Genomic DNA, 24,757 nt, shown 5'->3' with positions numbered 1-24,757 from the left:
GTTTTGGGTTTTTTCCATCTTTAAAAATAAAAAAATTCTAGATTATTTTATATAGGGCCTAACTATAAGTGGTCGTTGTCTATGAATTGTTTTTAATGGTTGTATGTTATTTCAAAACTTTTTATGTAAAATGTTAAATTCTAAAGTCTAACGTAAAGCGCCATGAGACTGCCATTCCGCGGCGGTGAACAGCGCCATAAAAGAATGCTTTATTATTATTATTATTATTATTATTATTGTTATTATTATTAGAGAGAGATAGAGAGAGAGAGAGAGAGAGAGAGAGAGAGAGAGAGAGAGAGAGAGAGAGCGCCAGTCCGAGGATTGATACAGACAGACATACACGCTGAGACCCCCCCGCGGGTTTGGGGGAAGAATTTACCCGATGCTCCCCAGCATGTCGTAAGAGGCGACTAACGGATTCTGTTTCTCCTTTTACCCTTGTATAGAATAATTATAGTCAATTTTTGTAAAGATTTTAGTCAAGCAGTATGTAAGAAATGTTAAGTCCTTTGTACTGGAAACTTGCATTCTCCCAGTAAGGTAATATATTGTACTACGTTGCAAGCCCCTGGAGCAAATTTTTGATTAGTGCTTTTGTGAACAAGAAACAATTGACAATTAAGTGGCTCTATCCCATCTCCCCCCTTCCCCCGTCGCGATATAACCTTCGTGGTTGAAAACGACGTAAAACACCAAATAAAGAAAAGAAAAAAAGAACACGCTAAGACATCAACAGCTCAGTCCGTTATAATCTGTTACTATTTCTAACGGTTCATGTGGAGGAAGAAAAAGAGAGAGAGAAAAAAGAGAGAAAAAAGTGAGAGAAAAAAAAGAGACAGACAGACAGAGAGACGGAGACAGACAGACAGACAGACAGACGCACACACACCGGTAAGACTGAGAGCCAGGGAGATGGGAGGAGGGAGGGGACTAATACTACCGGCCTCGGTTCAGCGTTTTATTGCATATAACGTACACAGGTATCGACCGATAAGATAAGAGACCATCGAGGCTTTATGGACTGTGGGAGTAAACTTTGTACACCGCGGTGTGTTTCGGCGACTGGTTTAAATGGCTTGTCAGTGTCACAGTCTGTAAAAGTTGAGTCAGTTGTTGACACTGAGGTGTGAACACTGACACTAAGAGTGTCACTGTCTGTACAGCACACAGTTGTCACACTGGCTAAAGTTACAAGAGGACTGTCAGTGTTCGTGCGCGCGCTCACAGGCAGAGAGAGAGAGAGAGAGAGAGAGAGAGAGAGAGAGAGAGAGAGAGAGAGAGAGAGAGAGAGAGAGAGAGAGAGAGAGAGAGAGAGAGAAAGAGGGGAGAGAGGGGGGAGAGAGAGAGAGAGAGAGAGAGACTGGGGGACTGAGACAGGATAGAGAGAGAGATAAGGAGAGAGCGAGAGAGAGGGAGACAGAGAGAGCAAGAAAGAGACAGAGAGAGCAAGAAAGAGACATAACGAGAGAGAGAGAGAGAGAGAGAGAGAGAGAGAGAGAGAGAGAGAGAGAGAGAGAGAGAGAGAGAGAGAGAGTCTGTTGTTGCCAGAGCTTTTCTCGTGCAGTGGACATGGAAACCAAAAACCTGGTTTTGCGCTCACCACCCAGAGAGATGACATAAATAAAGTAAACGTACAATAATTGTTCACATACTCAATTTCTCCCTACTTCGCCTGTCTATTATCATCTTTCTCTCTCACATTCCGATATCACTTGGAAACACACACACACGTACACCATCTCTCTCTCTCTCTCTCTGGAAGGCTTCTAAACGCACACACACCATCTCTCTCTCTCTCTGGAAGGCTTCTAAACGCACACACACCATCTCTCTCTCTCTCTCTGGAAGGCTTCTAAACGCACACACACCATCTCTCTCTCTCTCTTGAAGGCTTCTAAACGCACACACACCATCTCTCTCTCTCTCTGGAAGGCTTCTAAACGCACACACACCATCTCTCTCTCTCTCTCTGGAAGGCTTCTAAACGCACACACACCATCTCTCTCTCTCTCTCTCTGGAAGGCTTCTAAACGCACACACACCATCTCTCTCTCTCTCTGGAAGGCTTCTAAACGCACACACACCATCTCTCTCTCTCTCTCTCTGGAAGGCTTCTAAACGCACACACACCATCTTTCTCTCTCTCTCTCTGGAAGGCTTCTAAACGCACACACACCATCTCTCTCTCTCTCTCTGGAAGGCTTCTAAACGCACACACACCATCTCTCTCTCTCTCTCTCTCTGGAAGGCTTCTAAACGCACAGTGACTCGCTGCTTACGACGTTACAATGTATGTGTCAGCACCACGTCTTTCAGTGAAAAACAACAACCAACAAGCGGCTAGTATGGTTACAGCGAAAACACTGATTCACCGTCGTCTATGCCCCCCCCCCCCCCCCCCCCCTTCTCTCTCTGGCTCTCCAAGTTAGCAATCAAAACATGATCGCAGCTCATTGTTTAATATTGCACGTTTGTCAACAACGCCCCGTATCATACCGCCTACAACGAAAAAAATAATAAGCAGCTCATAACAATCGCTCGGCAAACCAGGTCTTGAAAAAGAGGTCAATTTACACAGGTTCTGAACAAAACATTTGAGGGGAGGGTCGTTTGAGGTGGGGTTTTTTTCTTTCTCTTTTTTCCCCCATATTTTAATCAATCAATAAACACGTGATAACAAACATGGTAACTGTGCGTTTTCTGTTTGTAGGGCCTACACGTGCAGAAAAACTCATTGTTTGTTTGTTTGTTTGCTTAACGCCCAGCCGACCACGAAGGGCCATATCAGGGCGGTGCTGCTTTGACATATACCTAACGTGCGCCACACACAAGACAGAAGTCCCAGCACAGGCTTCATGTCTCACCCAGTCACATTATTCTGACACCGGACCAACCAGTCCTAGCACAAACCCCATAATGCCAGACGCCAGGCGGAGCAGCCACTAGATTGCCAATTTTAAAGTCTTAGGTATGACCCGGCCGGGGTTCACCGTGCTAGTAGAAAAACTCATTAAGGGTCGTTTGAGTTGCAAATCCCAAAACTGGTCACATATAACTGTTCACTTAGAATAGACTTTGTACTTTGCCTGTACAGTCCTTACAAAGTCACCCCAAGATAAGTTTATACATGCACTACAAATTGCCAAACTTGTAGCCTGTCCATAAGATAAGCCCAAATCAGCAACAAGCCTATCACTGATTACTTCAGTTAGAAACACTGCCTCACACAAGTCCCCCTTATGAATAAAATCTTAAGGTGTTTAATCTGGTTTTCACAATTACCATATCAGGCTTATAAAAGCAGGGTGTCCAAATGAATGAAATCTTTTTAAGGTGTTTAATCTGGTTTTAAGAATACTAGTTCAGGCTAATAAAAGCAGGGTGTCCAAAAATAAACTAGAAAAAAGAAAGAGAAGGCTGACATGACTGCATAAGGCCTTAAAAAAAAATAGGTGTGGTTACGGTAACCCGACCTACCCTATTTTTTTGGGCCGACCCTATAACTTTTTATTACATTTGTCAAACAAAAATACAAAAAACAAACAAGTAAACGAGTGCAGAAAACGCAATGAAAGCGAAAACGCCCGAGTCGCACACTTATTTCCCTGTCAAGTAGGTTTAATTTGTACACATTAGAAAAAAAAGTTTTAAAAAAAAAGTGATTGCCTACCTTCCTACCCTATTTTTTTGGCTATGTTACCGTAACCACACCTATTATTTTTTTTGGCCTAATAAATGTAGCTTTCATGCTGTCAGTTGTAGTAACCCTGCTTGCCATTCACCATTCTGCACTAGCTTGAAGCACCTGTACTTTAGTTTATATTCTCCGTCTCAGTACAGAAGATACTGAATCAAAACGGTCAGGGCCTTGCAAAACCAAAAGAACTGTGGTTTATGATTCTGTGTTGAATCTGTATTCTGTGCCCTTGTCATGTAGGTAAATGATTTTGTGGACATATCATGTATGTATTTTTTTTACAGAATTCTGATGTGACAGAAAAAGTGCAAAACTGACCATGACTAAAAACTGAGAATGATCAAAATCAGAAAATAATAATCAAGAGTCATATATAATATATATATATGATATAAAATAGATGATCCATTTGTTTCCTTAGGATTCTTCCATTTTGCTTTTGTGAAAATTCTGTACATTTGTTGAAAAATAATTCTTCAAATCAGAAAAATCTGTTTTCTTGATCAGATTTTCTACCTGCAAAGCACAAAGGCATCTGACTTGACAGAAATTTTGTGATCACCATGGCTTACATTAGTAACAACACTGTAGTGCTGTTCAATGAAAATCACTGCCATAGAACTCTGCTCTCTTTGGGTCAAAACAAACATGTCTTTTTTGGCCTTATTTGGGACATATAAACACAAACTTTTTTCGGCCTTATTTGGGACATACAAAAACAAACATTTGTCTTTTTAGGCCTAATTTGGGTCATACAAAAACAAACGTTTTTTTTTATTTTTTGGCCTGATTTGGGTCATCTCATAAAAACGCGGTTTTTTGTGTGGCTATATTTGGATCATACAAAAAACAAACTTTTTTTCCTTTTTTGGCCAAACTTTCATCCATCAGTGAATTCGCTTTCTGATGGTAATTGATAAGCTTACTGTGCGGCACAAAACGGTCATTAATGACACACTATATTGTTCAGTCCACTCGGGCAGATCAATACACTGACTCTGGCACTGTACTGTGGCAACGGTGAATACTGCCTGTGACATGACCGGTGATGGTGAATTGGTGCTAAGTCCGTAGAGGGCTATTGATCTCTCATCAACACCAGTGTTCCCACTAAACACACTCAGTGAAAGGAGGCGGGTCGGTGACCACAGATACGCAGATCTATACCAACTCTACACACCCTGTGTACAATCACACTCACAGTCACACAACCCGAGTCGCTCGATCTGCCGTACGGCCAACTATACTATAGCATAATATGCAGCTAGCTTTTTCCGCTTTCGGTGAATTTACAAGGAAAATATTGGAGAAAACAACTGCAGCAGCACCATTACTTAATTAACGCACTCTCTGTCGTGATCACAGACACACTGATCTGATCCCCAGATCAACACACACCCTCTGCAGTCCTAGTCAATATGTACGGCTAACTATGCAGCCAGCCTTTGTCGCTTTCAGTGGATTTACAGTGAAAATATTGGAGAAAACAGCCGCAGCAGCTCCGGGACTTCATTAACACGCTTTCTGTCACGACACATCTGCCCGATACGGCTGTGATACGTGAAGAGAGAGAGAGCGACAGCTGGTCTGAATCGTTCGATAACAGCACAAAACCGTCTGTCACACTTCACTGTGTCAAAGCCAGACAATGAGGTTCTCTTTATTTGACCTAGTTTTTCGCACACAAACCTCTACACACACCACAAAACGTTCAATACATTCCGGGGAGAGAAAGTACAAAATTGAATGAGAAAGATACAACGAAATGTGTTGTTTGAAATAGCTTGAGCAGAAACAAGCGGAGTGATCAAACAGAACGGCACACAACCACCGACTGCTGAAGTCAGTGACACAGCGAGCGCGTATCGATCGAAACCTGAAGAGATTTTACATTTTAGTCTGATCATTTTGGACGAGATCTGAAGGCACTCACCTTTCCTGCGACTCTGCCGAGTCTAAGAATGCCAACTTTGAGTGTGGTAGACATGGGTTTGGGACAAAATAGCCCTTCCACTCGCCACAGAGCGGACACAACCCTCCAAACTGCAGCCGGCGTTTCTGCTTCGCTTTGTTATCAAGTGTTCGCCACACGTGGGAAATGAGGCCCAGAACTGGCCAATCATATTGCCGGAGACAAACGGTTCCGCGAAAGGTCAAAGGTTCTATTTACATCACTTAGCTGGCAATGTGCTTGTGCTTTGTGGTAATGCTTTGCTTTGTAAAGGTTTGGGGTGCACCTCAGCTGCAGTCTGATGTGTTCTGTGTGAGGTTTGTTCGGCATTTGACAAGAGCAGCAACTGCAGAAGGTTGGAAGCAGGTCATGTGTGAGTGCTCAGAGAGTCAGTGTAGGAAAAGGAGAATTATTCTCCTTACGTTCTTCCACGCGACAGTGTCGTTATACTGAACATAGAATAACAAATCGTTCTCTCTGATGTTGATCCGCACTATTTTGACTCTTCTTTGGGCGACTTAGTCTGCAAACTTTTCTCGTTGAAAACACATACAATGAACATTATAGGACACCTTTCTCAACCGAGTCATTTACGGGGCATATAGAGAACCTTGGTTTCCGGCGTGCGCGCGCGTGCGTGTGTGTGTGTTAACATAACATAAGCGGCCTGATAGGCTTTTTCATCATTAAAATCATGTTTGTGCGTGCGCGTGTGTGTGTTGTGTTGTGATTGTGTTTAATTGAGTGTATTTGTGTGTTTTTTTGCTTTCACTAGCATTACATGTTACAGACACGATGATGAAAACTGGCAAACTATAGTCTGTTGAGTCAGTGTGAAATTCACTTTTTAACATCCACCTGATGTCATAAAAATACTTGATTGCCAGTGTCCTAGAGGCCAGCTAACTGTGTCCCTTTGTCACATGTGGCCTTTCACAGCATTTTTGTTGTGTGAAGATGATATTCAGGCAACCAGGTAGCACAAAGTATCAGTCATAGGCTCTCATTGGAAGGGCCGGTGTAACACAACATTTTTACTCCACGAAAAACTGACTCTGGCATAAAAATTGCGAACGATAAAATTATTCCCTCCGCGAAATTTTTACTCCCCAAATTTTTTCTTCACTTGGTCTTGTGCTTGCGTGTACACGTACACACGAAGGGGGTTAAGTCACTAGCAGGTCTGCTCATAAGTTGACCTGGGAGATCGGAAAAATCTCCACTCTTAACCCACCAGGCGGAAGCGACCGGGATTCGAACTCACGACCTCCCGATTAGGAGGCCGAAGTCTTACCTCTGCGCCACTTAATTCGCCCGTCATTTGGCATACATTTTGTAACATTGTGTACACACCAGAGGCATGTCAGTGTACAGCGGAACTACAGTCCCACCCACACACTCTGGGTCAACTATGTTTTCATTTGCTTGACCTTTTGCAACAACTGCTTTCCAGGCTCCTTGTTCCCCGTTTTCCTTGTGGTGCTCATGAATGGGCCTTTTGTTTCTTCCACAGAGCTGTCATTTCTGCTGTTTTTTGCACACTATTGTTTTCCTTTCCCGAGTTACATTATTAATACAGGGGAACCTCCCTTGCAAAACCTCCTGTGCGCAGTGGTGTGGTGGTAAGACGTCAGCCTCCTAATCGGGAGGTCGTGAGTTCGAATCCCGGTCGCTGCCGCCTGGTGGGTTAGGAGTGGAGATTTTTCCGATCTCCCAGGTCAATTTATATGCAGACCTGCTTTGTGACTTAACCCCCTTCGTGTGTACACGCAAGCACAAGACCAAGTGCGCACGAAAAAGATCCTGTAATCCATGTCCGAGTTCGGTGGGTTATAGAAACACGAAAATACCCAGCATGCCTACCAAACAAAAGCGGAGTGAAGCTGACTATGCTCTCAGAGTATAGTGTGGGGAACCCAAATGGGCAAACAAGCTCACACGTTCCAGAAATTGCTGAAGAAGAAAAAACCCTCCAAAAATCTGAAAAAATCAGGTCTTATAAAGGGGGTTCCACTGTAGAGGGGAATCTGCCCAGGGGACCAACTCTATATCAACCACCTACCGCTGCCCATTAAAATACCCCCATAGGATCATCCAATAGTTTTATTTTTTCTATTTCACCTGTCTATAGCGACCACCTCTTTTTGGTTCACCTGTATAAAGATAAAAGCTGAGAATTATCAACATCACGACATGTTATTCATCTCCCAACAATTGACATTTTTAAGTCCCAGTTTTGGAATGGTGTCGCACAAGTGTCCAAGGCAACAGTGGAAAATAAGTCATGATTTTATGTGGTGCTTCCCTGTGTCTACCAGTGCACGCATGTGTCTTTGTGTGTACCTGTTAAACAGAGACTATAGGGATTTAGGAACTGCAGTGTATTAAAAATTGATTTAAAGCTTATCTCCAACTGGAAACTAGAAACATTTAAGGCTTTGATGACAGAGATGCACACACACACACACACGTACACACACACACACACAAGGACTTCCATCTTCTCATTCATTTTCAGTATTGTTTATTTGTAAATCATATGCCTTAAAGCTTCTTATTTTTTTTTTAATCATAAAGCACAATGAACTTAGCTGTACAATTTCATCATGTACACCATACCATCTGTAAACATATGCACCCCACAACAATCCAAGAATGAGCAAGCTTACATTTTGTAAAGAACAAAATCTGCTTCATTGTGAATGAAAACCATTTGACTTTGTTGATGTTCAATGTGGGGGTCAGCTCCTGCACAGTCTTCGTGACATGCATATCAATGATCACACACAAACTCACACACACACACACACACACACACTCACTCTCTCTCTCTCTCTCTCTCTCTCTCTCTCTCTCTCTCTCTCTCTCTCTCTCTCTCTCTCTCTCTCTCTCTCTCTCTCTCTCTCTCTCTCTCTCTCTCTCTCTCTCTCTCTCTCTCTCTCTCTCTCTCTCTCTCTCTCTCTCTCTCTCTCTCTCTCTCTCTCTCTCTCTCTCTCTCTCTCTCTCTCTCTCTTCAAACCAAAGACAACCCTCCAAAAATCATAAACAAATCCCCTGCCACCCACCAAAAAAAAGGACAGAAAAAAAAATTTAAATAAAAAAAAGAGATCAGAAAATGTCATCTTCGTAAGTGACCAAATCTCTGCTGTCTTTGCGGGCCGGTCCTTTCTGCGAGTGACTGGCGGCTGAGGAAGAGAAAACAAGACACATAACTCTTACAACTGGCTACACAGGAAGAGAAAACAAGACACATAACTATTACAACTGGCTACACGGGAAGAGAAAACAAGAAACATAACTGTTACAACTGGCTACACGGGAAGAGAAAACAAGACACATAACTCTTACAACTGGCTACACGGGAAGAGAAAACAAGACACATAACTATTACAACTGGCTACACAGGAAGACAAAACAAGACACATAACTATTACAACTGGCTACACAGGAAGAGAAAACAAGACACATAACTCTTACAACTGGCTACATGGGAAGAGAAAACAAGACACATAACTCTTACAACTGGCTACACAGGAAGAGAAAACAAGACACATAACTATTACAACTGGCTACACGGGAAGAGAAAACAAGACACATAACTCTTACAACTGGCTACACGGGAAGAGAAAACAAGACACATAACTATTACAACTGGCTACACAGGAAGAGAAAACAAGACACATAACTATTACAACTGGCTACATGGGAAGAGAAAACAAGACACATAACTCTTACAACTGGCTACATGGGAAGAGAAAACAAGACACATAACTATTACAACTGGCTACACGGGAAGAGAAAACAAGACACATAACTATTACAACTGGCTACACAGCAAGAAAAAACAAGACACATAACTCTTACAACTGGCTACACGGGAAGAGAAAACAAGACACATAACTATTACAACTGGCTACACGGGAAGAGAAAACAAGACACATAACTATTACAACTGGCTACACGGGAAGAGAAAACAAGACACATAACTATTACAACTGGCTACACGGGAAGAGAAAACAAGACACATAACTATTACAACTGGCTACACAGGAAGACAAAACAAGACACATAACTATTACAACTGGCTACACAGCAAGAGAAAACAAGACACATAACTATTACAACTGGCTACACAGGAAGAGAAAACAAGACACATAACTCTTACAACTGGCTACACAGGAAGAGAAAACAAGACACATAACTCTTACAACTGGCTACACGGGAAGAGAAAACAAGAAACATAACTGTTACAACTGGCTACACGGGAAGAGAAAACAAGACACATAACTGTTACAACTGGCTACACAGCAAGAGAAAACAAGACACATAACTATTACAACTGGCTACACAGCAAGAGAAAACAAGACACATAACTATTACAACTGGCTACACAGGAAGAGAAAACAAGACACATAACTATTACAACTGGCTACACAGGAAGACAAAACAAGACACATAACTATTACAACTGGCTACACGGGAAGAGAAAACAAGACACATAACTATTACAACTGGCTACACAGGAAGAGAAAACAAGACACATAACTATTACAACTGGCTACACGGGAAGAGAAAACAAGACACATAACTATTACAACTGGCTACACAGGAAGACAAAACAAGACACATAACTATTACAACTGGCTACACGGGAAGACAAAACAAGACACATAACTATTACAACTGGCTACACGGGAAGAGAAAACAAGACACATAACTATTACAACTGGCTACACGGGAAGAGAAAACAAGACACATAACTATTACAACTGGCTACACAGGAAGAGAAAACAAGACACATAACTATTACAACTGGCTACACGGGAAGAGAAAACAAGACACATAACTCTTACAACTGGCTACACAGGAAGAGAAAACAAGACACATAACTATTACAACTGGCTACACAGGAAGAGAAAACAAGACACATAACTCTTACAACTGGCTACACAGGAAGAGAAAACAAGACACATAACTATTACAACTGGCTACACGGGAAGAGAAAACAAGACACATAACTCTTACAACTGGCTACACAGGAAGAGAAAACAAGACACATAACTATTACAACTGGCTACACAGGAAGAGAAAACAAGACACATAACTATTACAACTGGCTACACAGGAAGAGAAAACAAGACACATAACTATTACAACTGGCTACACGGGAAGAGAAAACAAGACACATAACTCTTACAACTGGCTACACAGGAAGAGAAAACAAGACACATAACTATTACAACTGGCTACACGGGAAGAGAAAACAAGACACATAACTATTACAACTGGCTACACAGGAAGAGAAAACAAGACACATAACTCTTACAACTGGCTACACGGGAAGAGAAAACAAGACACATAACTCTTACAACTGGCTACACAGGAAGAGAAAACAAGACACATAACTATTACAACTGGCTACACGGGAAGAGAAAACAAGACACATAACTATTACAACTGGCTACACAGGAAGAGAAAACAAGACACATAACTCTTACAACTGGCTACACGGGAAGAGAAAACAAGACACATAACTATTACAACTGGCTACACGGGAAGAGAAAACAAGACACATAACTCTTACAACTGGCTACACAGGAAGAGAAAACAAGACACATAACTATTACAACTGGCTACACAGGAAGAGAAAACAAGACACATAACTCTTACAACTGGCTACACGGGAAGACAAAACAAGACACATAACTATTACAACTGGCTACAAGGGAAGAGAAAACAAGACACATAACTATTACAACTGGCTACACAGGAAGAGAAAACAAGACACATAACTATTACAACTGGCTACACGGGAAGAGAAAACAAGACACATAACTATTACAACTGGCTACACGGGAAGACAAAACAAGACACATAACTCTTACAACTGGCTACACAGCAAGAGAAAACAAGACACATAACTGTTACAACTGGCTACACAGGAAGAGAAAACAAGACACATAACTATTACAACTGGCTACACAGGAAGAGAAAACAAGACACATAACTATTACAACTGGCTACACGGGAAGAGAAAACAAGACACATAACTCTTACAACTGGCTACACAGGAAGAGAAAACAAGACACATAACTCTTACAACTGGCTACACAGGAAGAGAAAACAAGACACATAACTATTACAACTGGCTACACGGGAAGACAAAACAAGACACATAACTGTTACAACTGGCTACACGGGAAGAGAAAACAAGACACATAACTATTACAACTGGCTACACAGGAAGAGAAAACAAGACACATAACTATTACAACTGGCTACACAGGAAGAGAAAACAAGACACATAACTGTTACAACTGGCTACACGGGAAGAGAAAACAAGACACATAACTGTTACAACTGGCTACACGGGAAGAGAAAACAAGACACATATTGTAACTGTTACAACTGGCTACACAAAGACGCGTCCGTGTCCCCTTAAGGTTGACAAAAGTTGTCACCTGATGTAATAATGTTAGGCCAAAAAGAAAAATATGTCTGTTTCCGGTAACATCGCCAAAAAAAATAGGGTCGGTCGGTCGTTTTTTTTCCATTTTTATCTTTTTAAAAAAAACACCTTTTTCTTACGTTTTGAAACGCTTCCTTAGTTTACTTACAATTATTTAGCACATGTTTTTGACCTAGATATATTGAAACTAAATAAAGTATACTTGACTTCATTTTTTGTTGTTGTTGTTTGTTTTTGTACGAAAAGGGAAAAAAACCTTTAGGGTCGGCGCTTAAAAATAGGGTCGGTCGGGTTACCGGAAACAGACATATTTTTCTTTTTGGCCTCATTGATTTTTGCTTGAGACAGCATTTATGTCAACACAAAAGCTAGGGCACTGGGATAGTGAAGCTAAATTAACCATGTATTCCATTGAAGAAAGCTCACATTTTTTTTCTCACACAGAAACAAAAATCATAGCATTCAATGGAGCGAAAAAGATTCCAACGGAATAGGTTACATAGATCGTATTTTCACGCAGACAGAAAATGACTGTTATTTCAACACAGCAAGCCTCAGTGACACTGACAGAACAAGAGGATATTTCAACACAGCAAGCCTCAGTGACACTGACAGAACAAGAAGATATTTCAACACAGCAAGCCTCAGTGACACTGACAGAACAAGAGGATATTTCAACACAGCAAGCCTCAGTGACACTGACAGAACAAGAGGATATTTCAACACAGCAAGCCTCAGTGACACTGACAGAACAAGAAGATATTTCAACACAGCAAGCCTCAGTGACACTGACAGAACAAGAGGATATTTCAACACAGCAAGCCTCAGTGACACTGACAGAACAAGAGGATATTTCAACACAGCAAGCCTCAGTGACACTGACAGAACAAGAGGATATTTCAACACAGCAAGCCTCAGTGACACTGACAGAACAAGAGGATATTTCAACACAGCAAGCCTCAGTGACACTGACAGAACAAGAAGATATTTCAACACAGCAAGCCTCAGTGACACTGACAGAACAAGAGGATATTTCAACACAGCAAGCCTCAGTGACACTGACAGAAAAAGAGGATATTTCAAGGAAGAAATAAAATAAAAAATTGTACAGTGGAACCTGCACTCCCTCCATTTTAAGATTTATGTAGGTCTTAAAAGGGGGGTTCCACTGTAACTACGTCCGCTTTGTATGGTTTGTAAAAGAGTGAATACTCTTGCTGTTAGTGAGGCAAGCTTTCAACACATGCTCCTTGTCCACGTGTTTTAGGCACACCCCTCGCTAGTGACTTGGCCTATAATGTCACATGGGAAAGTTTGACTCACTAAAAGCAAGAGTACATAACCCATACAAACCCGACACAGTTATTTTGCAACATTGCCTATTGACCTTTCCACAACAACAAGCTGTGTATAACGACCATTTTGGGTCAGTCACTTGGATGGTGGTTTATAGGCAGGTTACACTGTAGTGCATGTATCAAAAATACGGAATGTTTGTTTTAAAGGGGAAGGGGGGGGGGGGGGGGGGGGGGGAGGGAGGAGGAAATCCAAAAACAGATGGACTGCTAGTGTTTCAAAATTCAGAATAAAAAAATAGTGTGATCGACAAGAAGAAGAATTTTAGAAGAGAATAAAAAAATAAAAAGATCGGTTATTAGAGCGTTTCTTCTTCCTGTTCGCTATTAGAACGTTTAATTTATAAGATAAGTTCATTCCGTGTAACATAAGAGTTTGTCTGTCTGTCTGTCCACACCGCTGGGTCCATGTACAGTGCATGTAACGTTTAGTTTTCTCATAAATTATACGTTCCAATAACCTGCCATTCTCGTTTTTTTATTTCAATGTGATACCAACCTAATGTGGACCATGAGGAAATGGAGGGGTCCTGCATATTATATCAATCAATCAATCAATCAATATGAGGCTTATATCGCGCGTATTCCGTGGGTACAGTTCTAAGCACAGGGATTTTTTTAATTTTTTAAATTTTTTTTTTTAATGCAATTTATATCGCGCACATATTCAAGGCACAGGGATTTATTTATGCCATGTGAGATGGAATTTTTTTACACAATACATCACGCATTCACATCGGCCAGCAGATCGCAGCCATTTCGGCGCATATCCTACTTTTCGCGGCCTATTACATGTATTCCAAGTCACACGGGTATTTTGGTGGACATTTTTATCTATGCCTATACAATTTTGCCAGGAAAGACCCTTTTGTCAATCGTGGGATCTTTAACGTGCACACCCCAATGTAGTGTACACTATACCAACCTATCGTGGACCACGGAGAAGTAAAAGGGTCCTGCATATTTAGGTGGTCTTTATAGACATGTTGGACTGAAGTATCAAAAATACAGAATATTGTTTCAAGGGGAGATAAATGTGATACCAACCTATAACTGACCATGAAGAGGTGGAGGGGTCTGAGATACTTTCAAACGTTGGTTGTCGTCGTGCCATCATCACCTTCAGCTGAACGTTACTGACCAAGCTGCCGTTCATCTGTAATGGGAAATGACACAGTGGACCCCACTTTTTAAGACATCCAACAATCTGATTAAATCAGGTCTTAACAAGACAAGCAAATGCGCTTATATACATACGACTCACCTTCGTCATGTCCCATTACAGTGTAACCCCCCTTTTAAGACCAATAAGTACTATTAAGGACTCACCGATTACTCAGGTGAGTCAAAAAGGAGGGAGTCTTAAAATGAGGAAAAAATGTCAAGGGGTTATGAACAGAAAATGTGAGAAAACAGGGTCTGAAAAGGGAGGGAGTCTTAAACTGAGGGGCAGACGGGCGCAGTGGCAGGGTGGTAAGACGTCGGCCTCCTAATCGGGAGGTCGTGAGTTCGAATTTAACCCCCTTCGTGTGTACACGCAAGCACAAGACCAAGTGTGCACGAAAAAGATCCTGTAATCCATGTCAGAGTTCGGTGGGTTATAGAAACACGAAAATACCCAGCATGCCTCCCCCGAAATCGGCGTATGCTGCCTGAATGGCGGGGTCAAAACGGCCATACACGTAAAAATCCACTCGTGCTAAAAACATGAGTGAACGTGGGAGTCTAAGCCCATGAACAAAGAAGAAGAAAAATTGAGGGGCGTTAAATGGGGGTTTCCACTGTACAGTTTGTACAATCGTTTTAAGACCCATTATTTTACAAGCCCCTCTGATATAAGACCTTGTTTCCTTGCAGTTGTTCATGAGGTCTCTACATTTACATCCAATATTGAGTTTTTCAGATTGTGCATAATTATCACAAATGCAGGTCTGAAAACTGCCTGAATATTTTCAGGGAGGAAGCCTGCACAGGACCCCCCTCCCCCCCTCCCCCCACACTCCAATAAAGATCTCTGTGCTCTGTGCAACAGCCCCCCAGCCCCTCCTTTACGACCAAAGTTTCTATATTTTCTACTGCATGTAATAATCTCTGTACATTTACCTCCATTTTATGATGTCCTCTTTTAGGATCTCATTGTCTCCACATTTCAGAAATCTAAAGGGGGGGGGGGGGGGGGGGGGAGTCACTGTAATACCATGAGACAACCATAACTCATTGGCTCAGACCTATATTTTCGCCCAGCAAAGTTCTTACCGGCATGCTTGTCACATTGCCGTGGCTAGGGTCAGTCATACTTGTTGGACACATTTTCTCAGAATGAATTGTGCCACTAAATATCAATACAAAATAACCTTGGGTTATCTGTGCAAGGGTACACACACACACACACACACACACACACACACACACACACACACACACACACACACACACACACACACCCACACATACAAAACATGGTGTTTGGTATGATAATACAGTGTCAACCCCACTTTTAAGACCTCCAAAATCTAAAAACAATCATGTCTTAAAAAGTTAGAATTCTAAAAATGGGGGTAAGTTTACAATGATAATGATAAAACAGAGTTCTAAAAGGGAGGGAGTCTGGAAGTCGGGAGTCTTAAAAAGGGGGTTTCACTGTCTTTTAAGAACCCCCCCCCCCGCCCCCCCCGCCCCCCCCCCCCCCCCCCCCCCGCCAATTTAAGACTCCTCCCTGTTTTCTCGGACTTTCTGTTCATAACTTCTATCGGGGCGGGGATGTAGCCCAGTCGGTAGCGCGCTGGATTTGTATCCAGTTGGCCGCTGTCAGCGTGAGTTCGTCCCCACGTTCGGCGAGAGATTTATTTCTCAGAGTCAACTTTGTGTGCAGACTCTCCTCGGTGTCCGAACACCCCCGTGTGTACACGCAAGCACAAGACCAAGTGCGCACGAAAAAGATCCTGTAATCCATGTCAGAGTTCGTTGGGTTATAGAAACACGAAAATACCCAGCATGCTTCCTCCGAAAGCGGCGTATTGGCTGCCTAAATGGCGGGGTAAAAACGGTCATACACGTAACGTAAAAGCCGTGGGAGTTTCAGCCCATGAACAAACAAACAAACAAACAATAACTTCTATGAATTTACCCCAAATTTAAGACTTCCTCCTTTCTAAGACCTGATTTTTCTCAAATTTGTCGAGGTCTTAAAAGGGGGTTCCACTGTACAACAAACAGAAATATATGAATACACTAAAAGGGTACACATGTTTTTCTGTCAGCCTGGAGATTCTCTAACCTTTCTGTAAGAAGTAATAGAACAAGGATACTAATCTATTTACTCACGTCCGCAATGGCTTGATCTGCCGACTCTGTCTTCTCGAACGTCACAAAACCATTGCTGGAAAAAATACAATAATAATAATGATAATAACAATAATAAATAACTAAAGAAAAAATAAACAATAAAACAAATAAAAGATTTTGTTTTAAATAAAAAAATAAAAAAATTTAAAAAAATAACTTTTCTATAGCGCCATTCCCATCAATTGGCTCCAAGCGCTTTACAATTTCATTCTAAAACAAACAAGCAAAAATATAAAAAGAATAAAAAAACATACAAATAACTGAGGCAAAAAACAAAACAAAAAAATAAAAAAGCAAACTGGATAGTTATACACCATGAAAAATAAACAGTAGTAACAATTGTAGTAATAGACGAATCTGGAAATAACCCTGTCAAGTTTTTATGGGCTGCTAAAAGTTGCTTTTCTTTGGGTAAAAAAGGGCAAAAACCCCACGTGACAAAATCGGCCAATCATTGTCGAGTGGCTCATCTATACACACTAGTGATTGGCATACAAGTTCAAGCGGGTTTGATTGCCCTCTTTTTTCTAGGGAAAAGCAACTCTCCGCAGTCCATAAAAACTTGACTTGAGTTTTTTCAAACTAATGGCTATTAAATCGTTGTTCCGGGAACAGACTACTTCCAATTCAGTAGGGGGGCGACTATCCTCAACCCAGCGGGTCCCCAGGTGGCGGATAGGGGAACGGCCCCCAGATATGGGGGCCAGCTGCGAATATAGAATAAGCAGTCCCGGACCAACTAGCGGTGTCTCTACCAGGACGGGGTGGGTTGGCAGATGGCACTGACTACCCTATAAATGCCCTATGTGTCCGATGACGGTTACACCATGCGGGTAAGAGCCGCATTAAAAGCTCTAGCCCCGGGGTGGGACCCCCGGTAAGAAATCCCCCATGTGTTCCCAGGGTTAGGTTTTTGAGCCAGGAACTAAGGGCGGGGTAACCCCGAAAGAAACCTAAGGGCTGAAGTCGGAGGATCTGGGCCAACAGGCGCACCTTAACCAACCACAGATCCACGCAAAAACGCAAAATGAAATGTCGACAGTCCGAAATGCACCCGATGGTGCTCGCCCTGTGAAGCGCCGGGCAGGCAGGTGCAGCGCCGGGCTCTATGCCTCTAAGGAACCCAACCTCAGCTACTGGTGGTCCCTCCCGGCTGTCTCGTAACGAACGACAAGAAGAAGAATCGTTGTTAAATCTCTTCTTTTGCGACTGTGGCAAGCAGAAATGGGCCATCACAAGATGCAACTGTCACATTTTTTTCAGTTTTTCTTCTTCAGAACAGCAGACAGAACTCGTTTTCTTTCTGTCCAAAGACCAAGACATGGCTCACTTTCTTTCCCGCTCCACGTTGATGTTGACGATGTTGCCGAAGTTGGAGAAAGCTCTCTTCAGGATGTCCTCCGTCACTCCCACGCCATTCACGTACACCGTGTTGCCTTTACGCGGCGGCTCGCGGTCACGTCGGTCATCTCGCTCACGGCGATCGTCTCTGTCGCGACGTTGGTCACCATCAAACTCTGTGTGAGTATGGACAAAGTCGGTACTTCGTACAGTGAAAAATAGATATTTGTTGTAAACAAGTAAAAAATGCACAAGTGAGTGAACCTCCCCCCCCCACCCCCCACCCCCCCCCTCCCCCCATGTAAGACTTCATCTCTTTTAAGACCTTGTTTTTCTCTCCACAATTTCTATTCATCACCCTTGTAACTTGGTCTCCATTTAAGACTCCCTCCTTTTTAAGAAAACAACAAAGACCCAGACAACCTCAATTTGCAGACGACAGAAATGAAGCTTCTCTTTTTTAACACTAGGGGGACACATCTTGCACAAGTTTGGGCCAATGAAAAGCCACATGTGCCATGGCGCATACAATTAACAAAATATGTTCAAACTATGTGCTGTATGCTTTGGCGATCAGACCAAACAAACAAATACATTTCAAAGGAGGGAAATTTAGTACAAATGTTGGCATACACCAGATATAGTCCCATGGAAGTGGTGTCTCATTCTGAAAGTAGATCACACACTTTGAGATTACTTCAGTGAGAAGACGAGGCTTACACAGGGCTTAATCTGGATATAGTGGAACCCCCCTTTTAAGACAGCTCAATTCATGACCACCTCCTCCCCCCCCTCCCTTTTAAGACCCTGTTTTCTAGGAATTTCCGTTCATAAACTCTGTTAATTTTTAGAATAAAATACCCAAGAAAGGTAAGTTGTTTGAACGTTTGTTATTGACAAAACAAAACATTACAGTCACAGATATAATTTTTATCGACCCAACGGTCTTTTAAGTGCACAGACAAACAATTAGTAACGAGAACTTAGCTTGAAGGAATGTTCGGCCGCTTGCTGCAAAGTCACAAGCGAATGACTAATTTAATTTAGTGTTAATTTACTCACATTTTAAGACAATGTCCCCCCCCCCCCCCCCCCTCCTTTTTATAAGACATGATTTTCAAACATTTGTTGAGGTCTTAAGGGGGGTTCCACTGCACTGCCAAAGTCTCGCCATTTTGTGACTTACTGGATGCCGGAGTCACAAAGCTTTCATACAGTCCCTTGATCTTTGGCTTTGGTGACTGCAACAACAAAACACAAAGTGTAAATTAAAGCAAAATAGACAAGTTTGCAAATAACTCTGTCAGGATTTGCAAGAGTTGTGGAAGAGTTGCGCCCCAGACAGCGAGTCAAGCAACAACACATGGTCGACCAGTTTAAACAAACAATCACAGCAAATATCTGACGGACGCAGTGGCCTAGTGGATAAGACATCGACCTCCTAATCGGAAGGTCGTGAGTTCAAATCCCGGCCGCAGCCGCCTGATGGGTTAAGGGTGGAGATTTTTCCGATCTGCCAGGTCAACTAATGTGCAGACCTGCTAGTGCCTTATCCCCCTTCATGTGTACATGCAAGCACAAGACCAAGTGTGCATGGAAAAGATCCTGTAATCCATGTCAGAGTTCGGTGATTTATAGAAACACAAAAATACCCAGCATGCTTCCCCCGAAAGCAGCGTATGGCTGCCTAAATGGCAGGGTAAAAACGAAGCAACAACAGCAAATATCTGACTCAGATGTGCATGTTGTGCAGTGTGTGCATAATATGATGCCTTTTTCTGTTAAAATTCTGCACATCAGAGCCATGATTCAACAGCGCCGGCCTGCATTGATCGCTAAGCACGTGTGTTTCCTAAACTCAAGCGAAAGATAGAGATACTGAGAGTGAGAGAGAAAGAGAGAGATACTGAGAGTGAGAGAGAAAGAGAGAGGGACCCAAAAACATGGAGGGCGGAAGGAGGATGGGGGGAGACAAAGAGAAACAGAGAGAGTACCTTTGTTTTCGTTCAAATGCTCTTCTGTTGTCTCCTCCAAAATCAAAAATCAATAATACATTATTGGTACATGTAGCAACTTTTGTAAACATGAAGAGTAGTTTGAGGTTGACGTGCATTGTAAATGAGTGTTTCGTTTTAATCAATGTGCACTGTGTAACCAGTTTTAACTGAGGGAGAGAGAGAGAGAGGGAGAGAGAGAGAGAGAGAGAGAGAGAGAGAGAGAGAGAGAGAGAGAGAGAGAGAGAGAGAGAGAGAGAGAGAGAGAGAGAGAGAGAAAACATGGGGGGAGGGTAGATGGAGAGAAAGAGAAATAGAGAGAGAACCTGTTTTCAATTTGTTCAAGTGTAGTTACTAGTACATATCCATACTTTCATTTTGTGAACTTCACAATGTTTTCATGTGAATGGGTTAATATTGAAACAAACTCATGCATACAATAACACAATAACCAACCCATAATTAAAATAATCTTACCTCTATTTTCTCATCTTCCTCTCCACTGTGGGTGGCAGAAAACGGCTGAAATCCAACGGCTGCTGGGTGCTTGTCTGATTCCTGATAACAACACCAAAGATAAAAATGCAACTCAAAATGGAAAACAAAACTTGGTCAAAAGTTGTGAAGGAAATAACTGATTTTCAAAGAACACCAACATACTGGTGCTCTGCACATGGGCAAACACATTTTTTCGGAAATAACTGTGTCGGGTTTTTATTGGTTGTGAAAGAGTGAATTCTTTAAGTGAGTCAAACTTTCCCGAAATGACATTATACTTTTTTTATAAGCCAGTCACGTAGACGAGGAATACATGTGGAAAGTTTGCCTCACTAAAAGCAAGAGTATTCACTCTTTCACAGCCCATACAAACCCGACAGAGTTATTTCTATAAATCGTCCATTAGACAAATAAGCTTCTCGTACAGTGGTACCTGTCAACTGAGGCCCCTCTAGTGAGAGGACACCTCCCAAAAAAGGCCACCTTCTGTTGGCCCTTTGTCTAGTACCTTGACCAAACTATGCCTGTTATGACAAGACACCTCCCATGTAAGGACACTTTTGCCAGGTCCCAAAGGGATGTCTTTTCTTCGCAGGTAGCACTGTATGACAAAACTCAATCCATGAAATGAATGGGACAGATGAGAGAGTGTGAGACGGTCACTTGAACAGCAAGACTTAGACCCCCCATCCCGGTAGCTCAGTTGGTAGAGCACTGGACTTGTGATCGGAAGGTCGCAGGTTCGAATTCGGGCCGGGACGGACACGGGTCAACTTTATGTGCAGACCCAGAGACGGAAGCCATGTCCCTCCCCCGTGTCATCACAATGGCACGTAAAAGACCTTGGTCATTCTGCCATAAGTGCAGGTGGCTGAATACACCTAAACACGCAGACACCTGGGTAGCGCGACTCCGTTGCTGCTAGCTTTCCACTGGGAGGAAGCGACCCGAATTTCCCAGGGATGGGACAATAAAGTAATGAAAATGAAAATGAAATGAAATGAAATGAAAGGTACCTTCTTCCCCATGACCAACATTTATTATCACTATAGATCCATCACCGTTACCTGGCATACGTGTCCACTTGGTCACATACACAAAACTTACAGCCAGGCTGATTTCTTCACACAGCGTCAATTTGTTGCTGAATTAATCTCAAAACTAATAACTATGTTGATCTGCGACATCAAACCTGAAAATGGTGTGTACTGGCAGCGACACTGACAGACAACCCTCACCATACAAAAATACATGAATGAATAAACAAATAAATAAAAACATAGAAAAGTTTTTTAAAAATGGGAACAGAAAGATGGAGTTTGATGAGGAAAGGAAAGAGGAGCTAATCCATGAAGAACACACACACACACACACCTTCAGCCTCTTTTCCTGGTTCCTGGATCTCTTGAATCCAGACTTTTCCTTGGATCCGCTCCCAACCTTGATGGCCTGTAGCATACAGGTGACAAACAAATGAAACATTCATCTTATCTGTGCTCAACAGATCCAGAGTGTATCAAATCATGGGCAATATCACAACAGAAGCCAGTGCGCATTAGTTTGTTTGTTTGTTTGTGTATAAGAATGTGGAAAATGGTGATGTAGCTTCACTTTTAGGGCAAATGTTTCAAAACTGAAATTGTATCACCATTTTTGTACATGCAAGTAATACATGTGTGCAAGAAAAACTGCTTATTACTGAATGAGAAAAGGTTAAAAAAAAAAAATTTAAAGACAAAAAAGGGCTTTGCAAAAGGAGTACATGATGTTTCTTATGTCTGTTTCAAAGTCAAAAAGTTAATTTCTCATCTTAGCAGAACTCTATAGATTGGTATTGTTGTGGTACACTCATAGTCGTACAGAGAAGGGGACTCTACCTTCCAAGAGGGGAAGATCAATCAATCAATCAATATGAGGCTTATATCGCGCGTATTCCGTGGGTACAGTTCTAAGCGCAGGGATTTATTTTATTTTTTTTATATAATTTTTTTTTAATGCAATTTATATCGCGCACATATTCAAGGCGCAGGGATTTATTTATGCCGTGTGAGATGGAATTTTTTGACACAATACATCACGCATTCACATCGGCCAGCAGATCGCAGCCATTTCGGCGCATATCCTACTTTTCACGGCCTATTATTCCAAGTCACACGGGTATTTTGGTGGACATTTTTATCTATGCCTATACAATTTTGCCAGGAAAGACCCTTTTGTCAATCGTGGGATCTTTAACGTGCACACCCCAATGTAGTGTACACGAAGGGACCTCGGTTTTTCGTCTCATCCGAAAGACTAGCACTTGAACCCACCACCTAGGTTAGGAAAGGGGGGAGAAAATTGCTAACGCCCTGACCCAGGGTCGAACTCGCAACCTCTCGCTTCCGAGCGCAAGTGCGTTACCACCCGGCCACCCAGTCCATGATATAGGCAGCTGCATTCCATCTTCAGGGGAGTAGTTATAGATGAACTCACCCCAGACTGCACCAGCTTCTTTGCCTGCTCTGTGGCTTCCCCTGCAGACTCCGCCGCTAAAAGTGAAACGTAGATTGAAACACACATGTAGACAGATACAAAATGTATAGTACAGTACACACATACATGTAGACTGACACTATATCTTCAGCACATTAAAAACATGGACAAAACACAACAGAATGAAAAGTACTACATACTTGATTTATTATCAAAATAATACATATGAATATATATATTTTACATGTAAAATATTTTCGTCAATTTTTGTTGTGAGATGGATTAACAGCTGGTTTTGTTGAATTCCTTCAAGCAGTGTTGTTCTCAAGCCTTGGTCTTTGGTAACTCCCTCACTGAGGCATTCTTTTTTTATCTGGCGCATTCAAACGGCAGATAATCATAAATCCAAACTGCGTTCTATGACTTACGCCTCTTTAATATTATGCCTCTGTCTGAGCACGTAAACTAATGCTACACATTCAACCGGCAGATAATTACACATCCACACTGCGTTCTATGACCTACGCCTCTTTAGTAATGCTTCTGCCTGAGCACTCAAACTTGCTGTACATTCAAATGGCAGTTAATCATACATCCACACTACGTTCTATCACTTACGCCTCTTTGCACTCTGTGAGGATGGTTTCTGCTGGGTCTCTGGTTTGGCTGTTTTCAATGCTTGCAGCTGCTTTCTCTGAAAATATGCAAATGTATGACATCGTGATAACTTTTTTGCAGGTGTGTTAAATAAAAAAAGTCTATCCAGACGTTGTAAGCAAAATATAATATCTAGCATTTGCCACGTACTGAATGTGCATAACAATACAGTCTGACACTTGCAACTTAGGTGCCTTTTTGAGAGAACAGAGCATCCTTTTCTACACAGATATTTTGTTTGATATGTAGACATCTTTGTTTTAAACACAAGTAAAAGAATGACACACAATGCATGCACATTTTAAACATAGACGCTACACTAAACCTTAACCTTGTCTCTGCATGTCTATCAGGGATTGCGCCAAACCCCGGCAGTGAGTAAGGATTTGTTTACTGGACTACATCAGCACTAAATGGATACTTTTGTACCTTAGTGTATTCTTATAATTTATAATGTGAAAGAGGCACCTTCACACTCTCATTTGTTTCAGTTTTACTTTCACTTTCAGTGTTAAATGCATTTGTGGAAAAATAGATTAAACTAAGACTGAAGCTAACCCCTTCCTCTCCGTAAACTCCACTTTAAAACAAGAGTTTCTAAACTGAGGATGATTGCTTTATTTGGGGTAATTCCAAAGCAGAAGGAGAACAGTTCAACAGCAGCATTTGTGTGTGCACTTGTATTAGTTCAACGAAGAACCTTTTGTGGCACTGACATTGACAATGACAAAAGATGCATACATAAACTCAATCAAAGTTGATTAGGCATACCTTCTTACGAAGCCTTGCATATTTCTGTTTTAGCATTTCCTCCTCTTCTGTGAGGGCGTTCGGAAACGTCAGAACCATGATTGAGCTGCTTGAAAAACAAAGCTCTTGCTAAATTTCTAAAGGAGGGGACAGAACTCTGTATGAAGGGATTCTTTTGTAATTTTAATATATACCACTCACTTTTTGTCTACTTGTGGTGAT

General features: G+C 41.9%; 2 protein-coding genes across 2 annotated transcripts in view; both read right to left on the bottom strand.

The window, feature by feature from the left end:
- Positions 1-5,780, bottom strand: part of LOC138949486 (zinc finger MYND domain-containing protein 19-like) — a 151,766-nt gene extending 145,986 nt beyond the window's left edge. The window contains exon 1 of the mRNA XM_070321320.1: positions 5,634-5,780. Within this exon, the coding sequence (XP_070177421.1) occupies positions 5,634-5,687 (54 nt within the window). The 5' untranslated portion in view covers positions 5,688-5,780. The remainder of the gene's footprint in view (positions 1-5,633) is intronic.
- A 2,372-nt stretch (positions 5,781-8,152) lies between these two features.
- On the bottom strand, positions 8,153-24,697 carry LOC138949479 (negative elongation factor E-like). Its single transcript, XM_070321308.1, has 10 exons — positions 24,557-24,697; positions 23,747-23,822; positions 23,129-23,184; positions 22,028-22,102; positions 20,633-20,713; positions 19,348-19,402; positions 18,151-18,337; positions 16,800-16,854; positions 14,523-14,631; positions 8,153-8,836 (listed from the first exon to the last, which is right to left on the bottom strand). The coding sequence occupies exons 1-10, from the start codon at positions 24,632-24,634 to the stop codon at positions 8,760-8,762; spliced, it is 849 nt and encodes a 282-aa protein (XP_070177409.1). The 5' UTR covers positions 24,635-24,697; the 3' UTR covers positions 8,153-8,759.
- Positions 24,698-24,757: the final 60 nt, after the last annotated feature.

The sequence above is a fragment of the Littorina saxatilis genome, linkage group LG15 (assembly GCF_037325665.1).
Source record: "Littorina saxatilis isolate snail1 linkage group LG15, US_GU_Lsax_2.0, whole genome shotgun sequence".
NCBI lineage: Eukaryota > Metazoa > Mollusca > Gastropoda > Littorinimorpha > Littorinidae > Littorina > Littorina saxatilis.
This window is presented reverse-complemented; position numbering and strand designations above follow the sequence as displayed.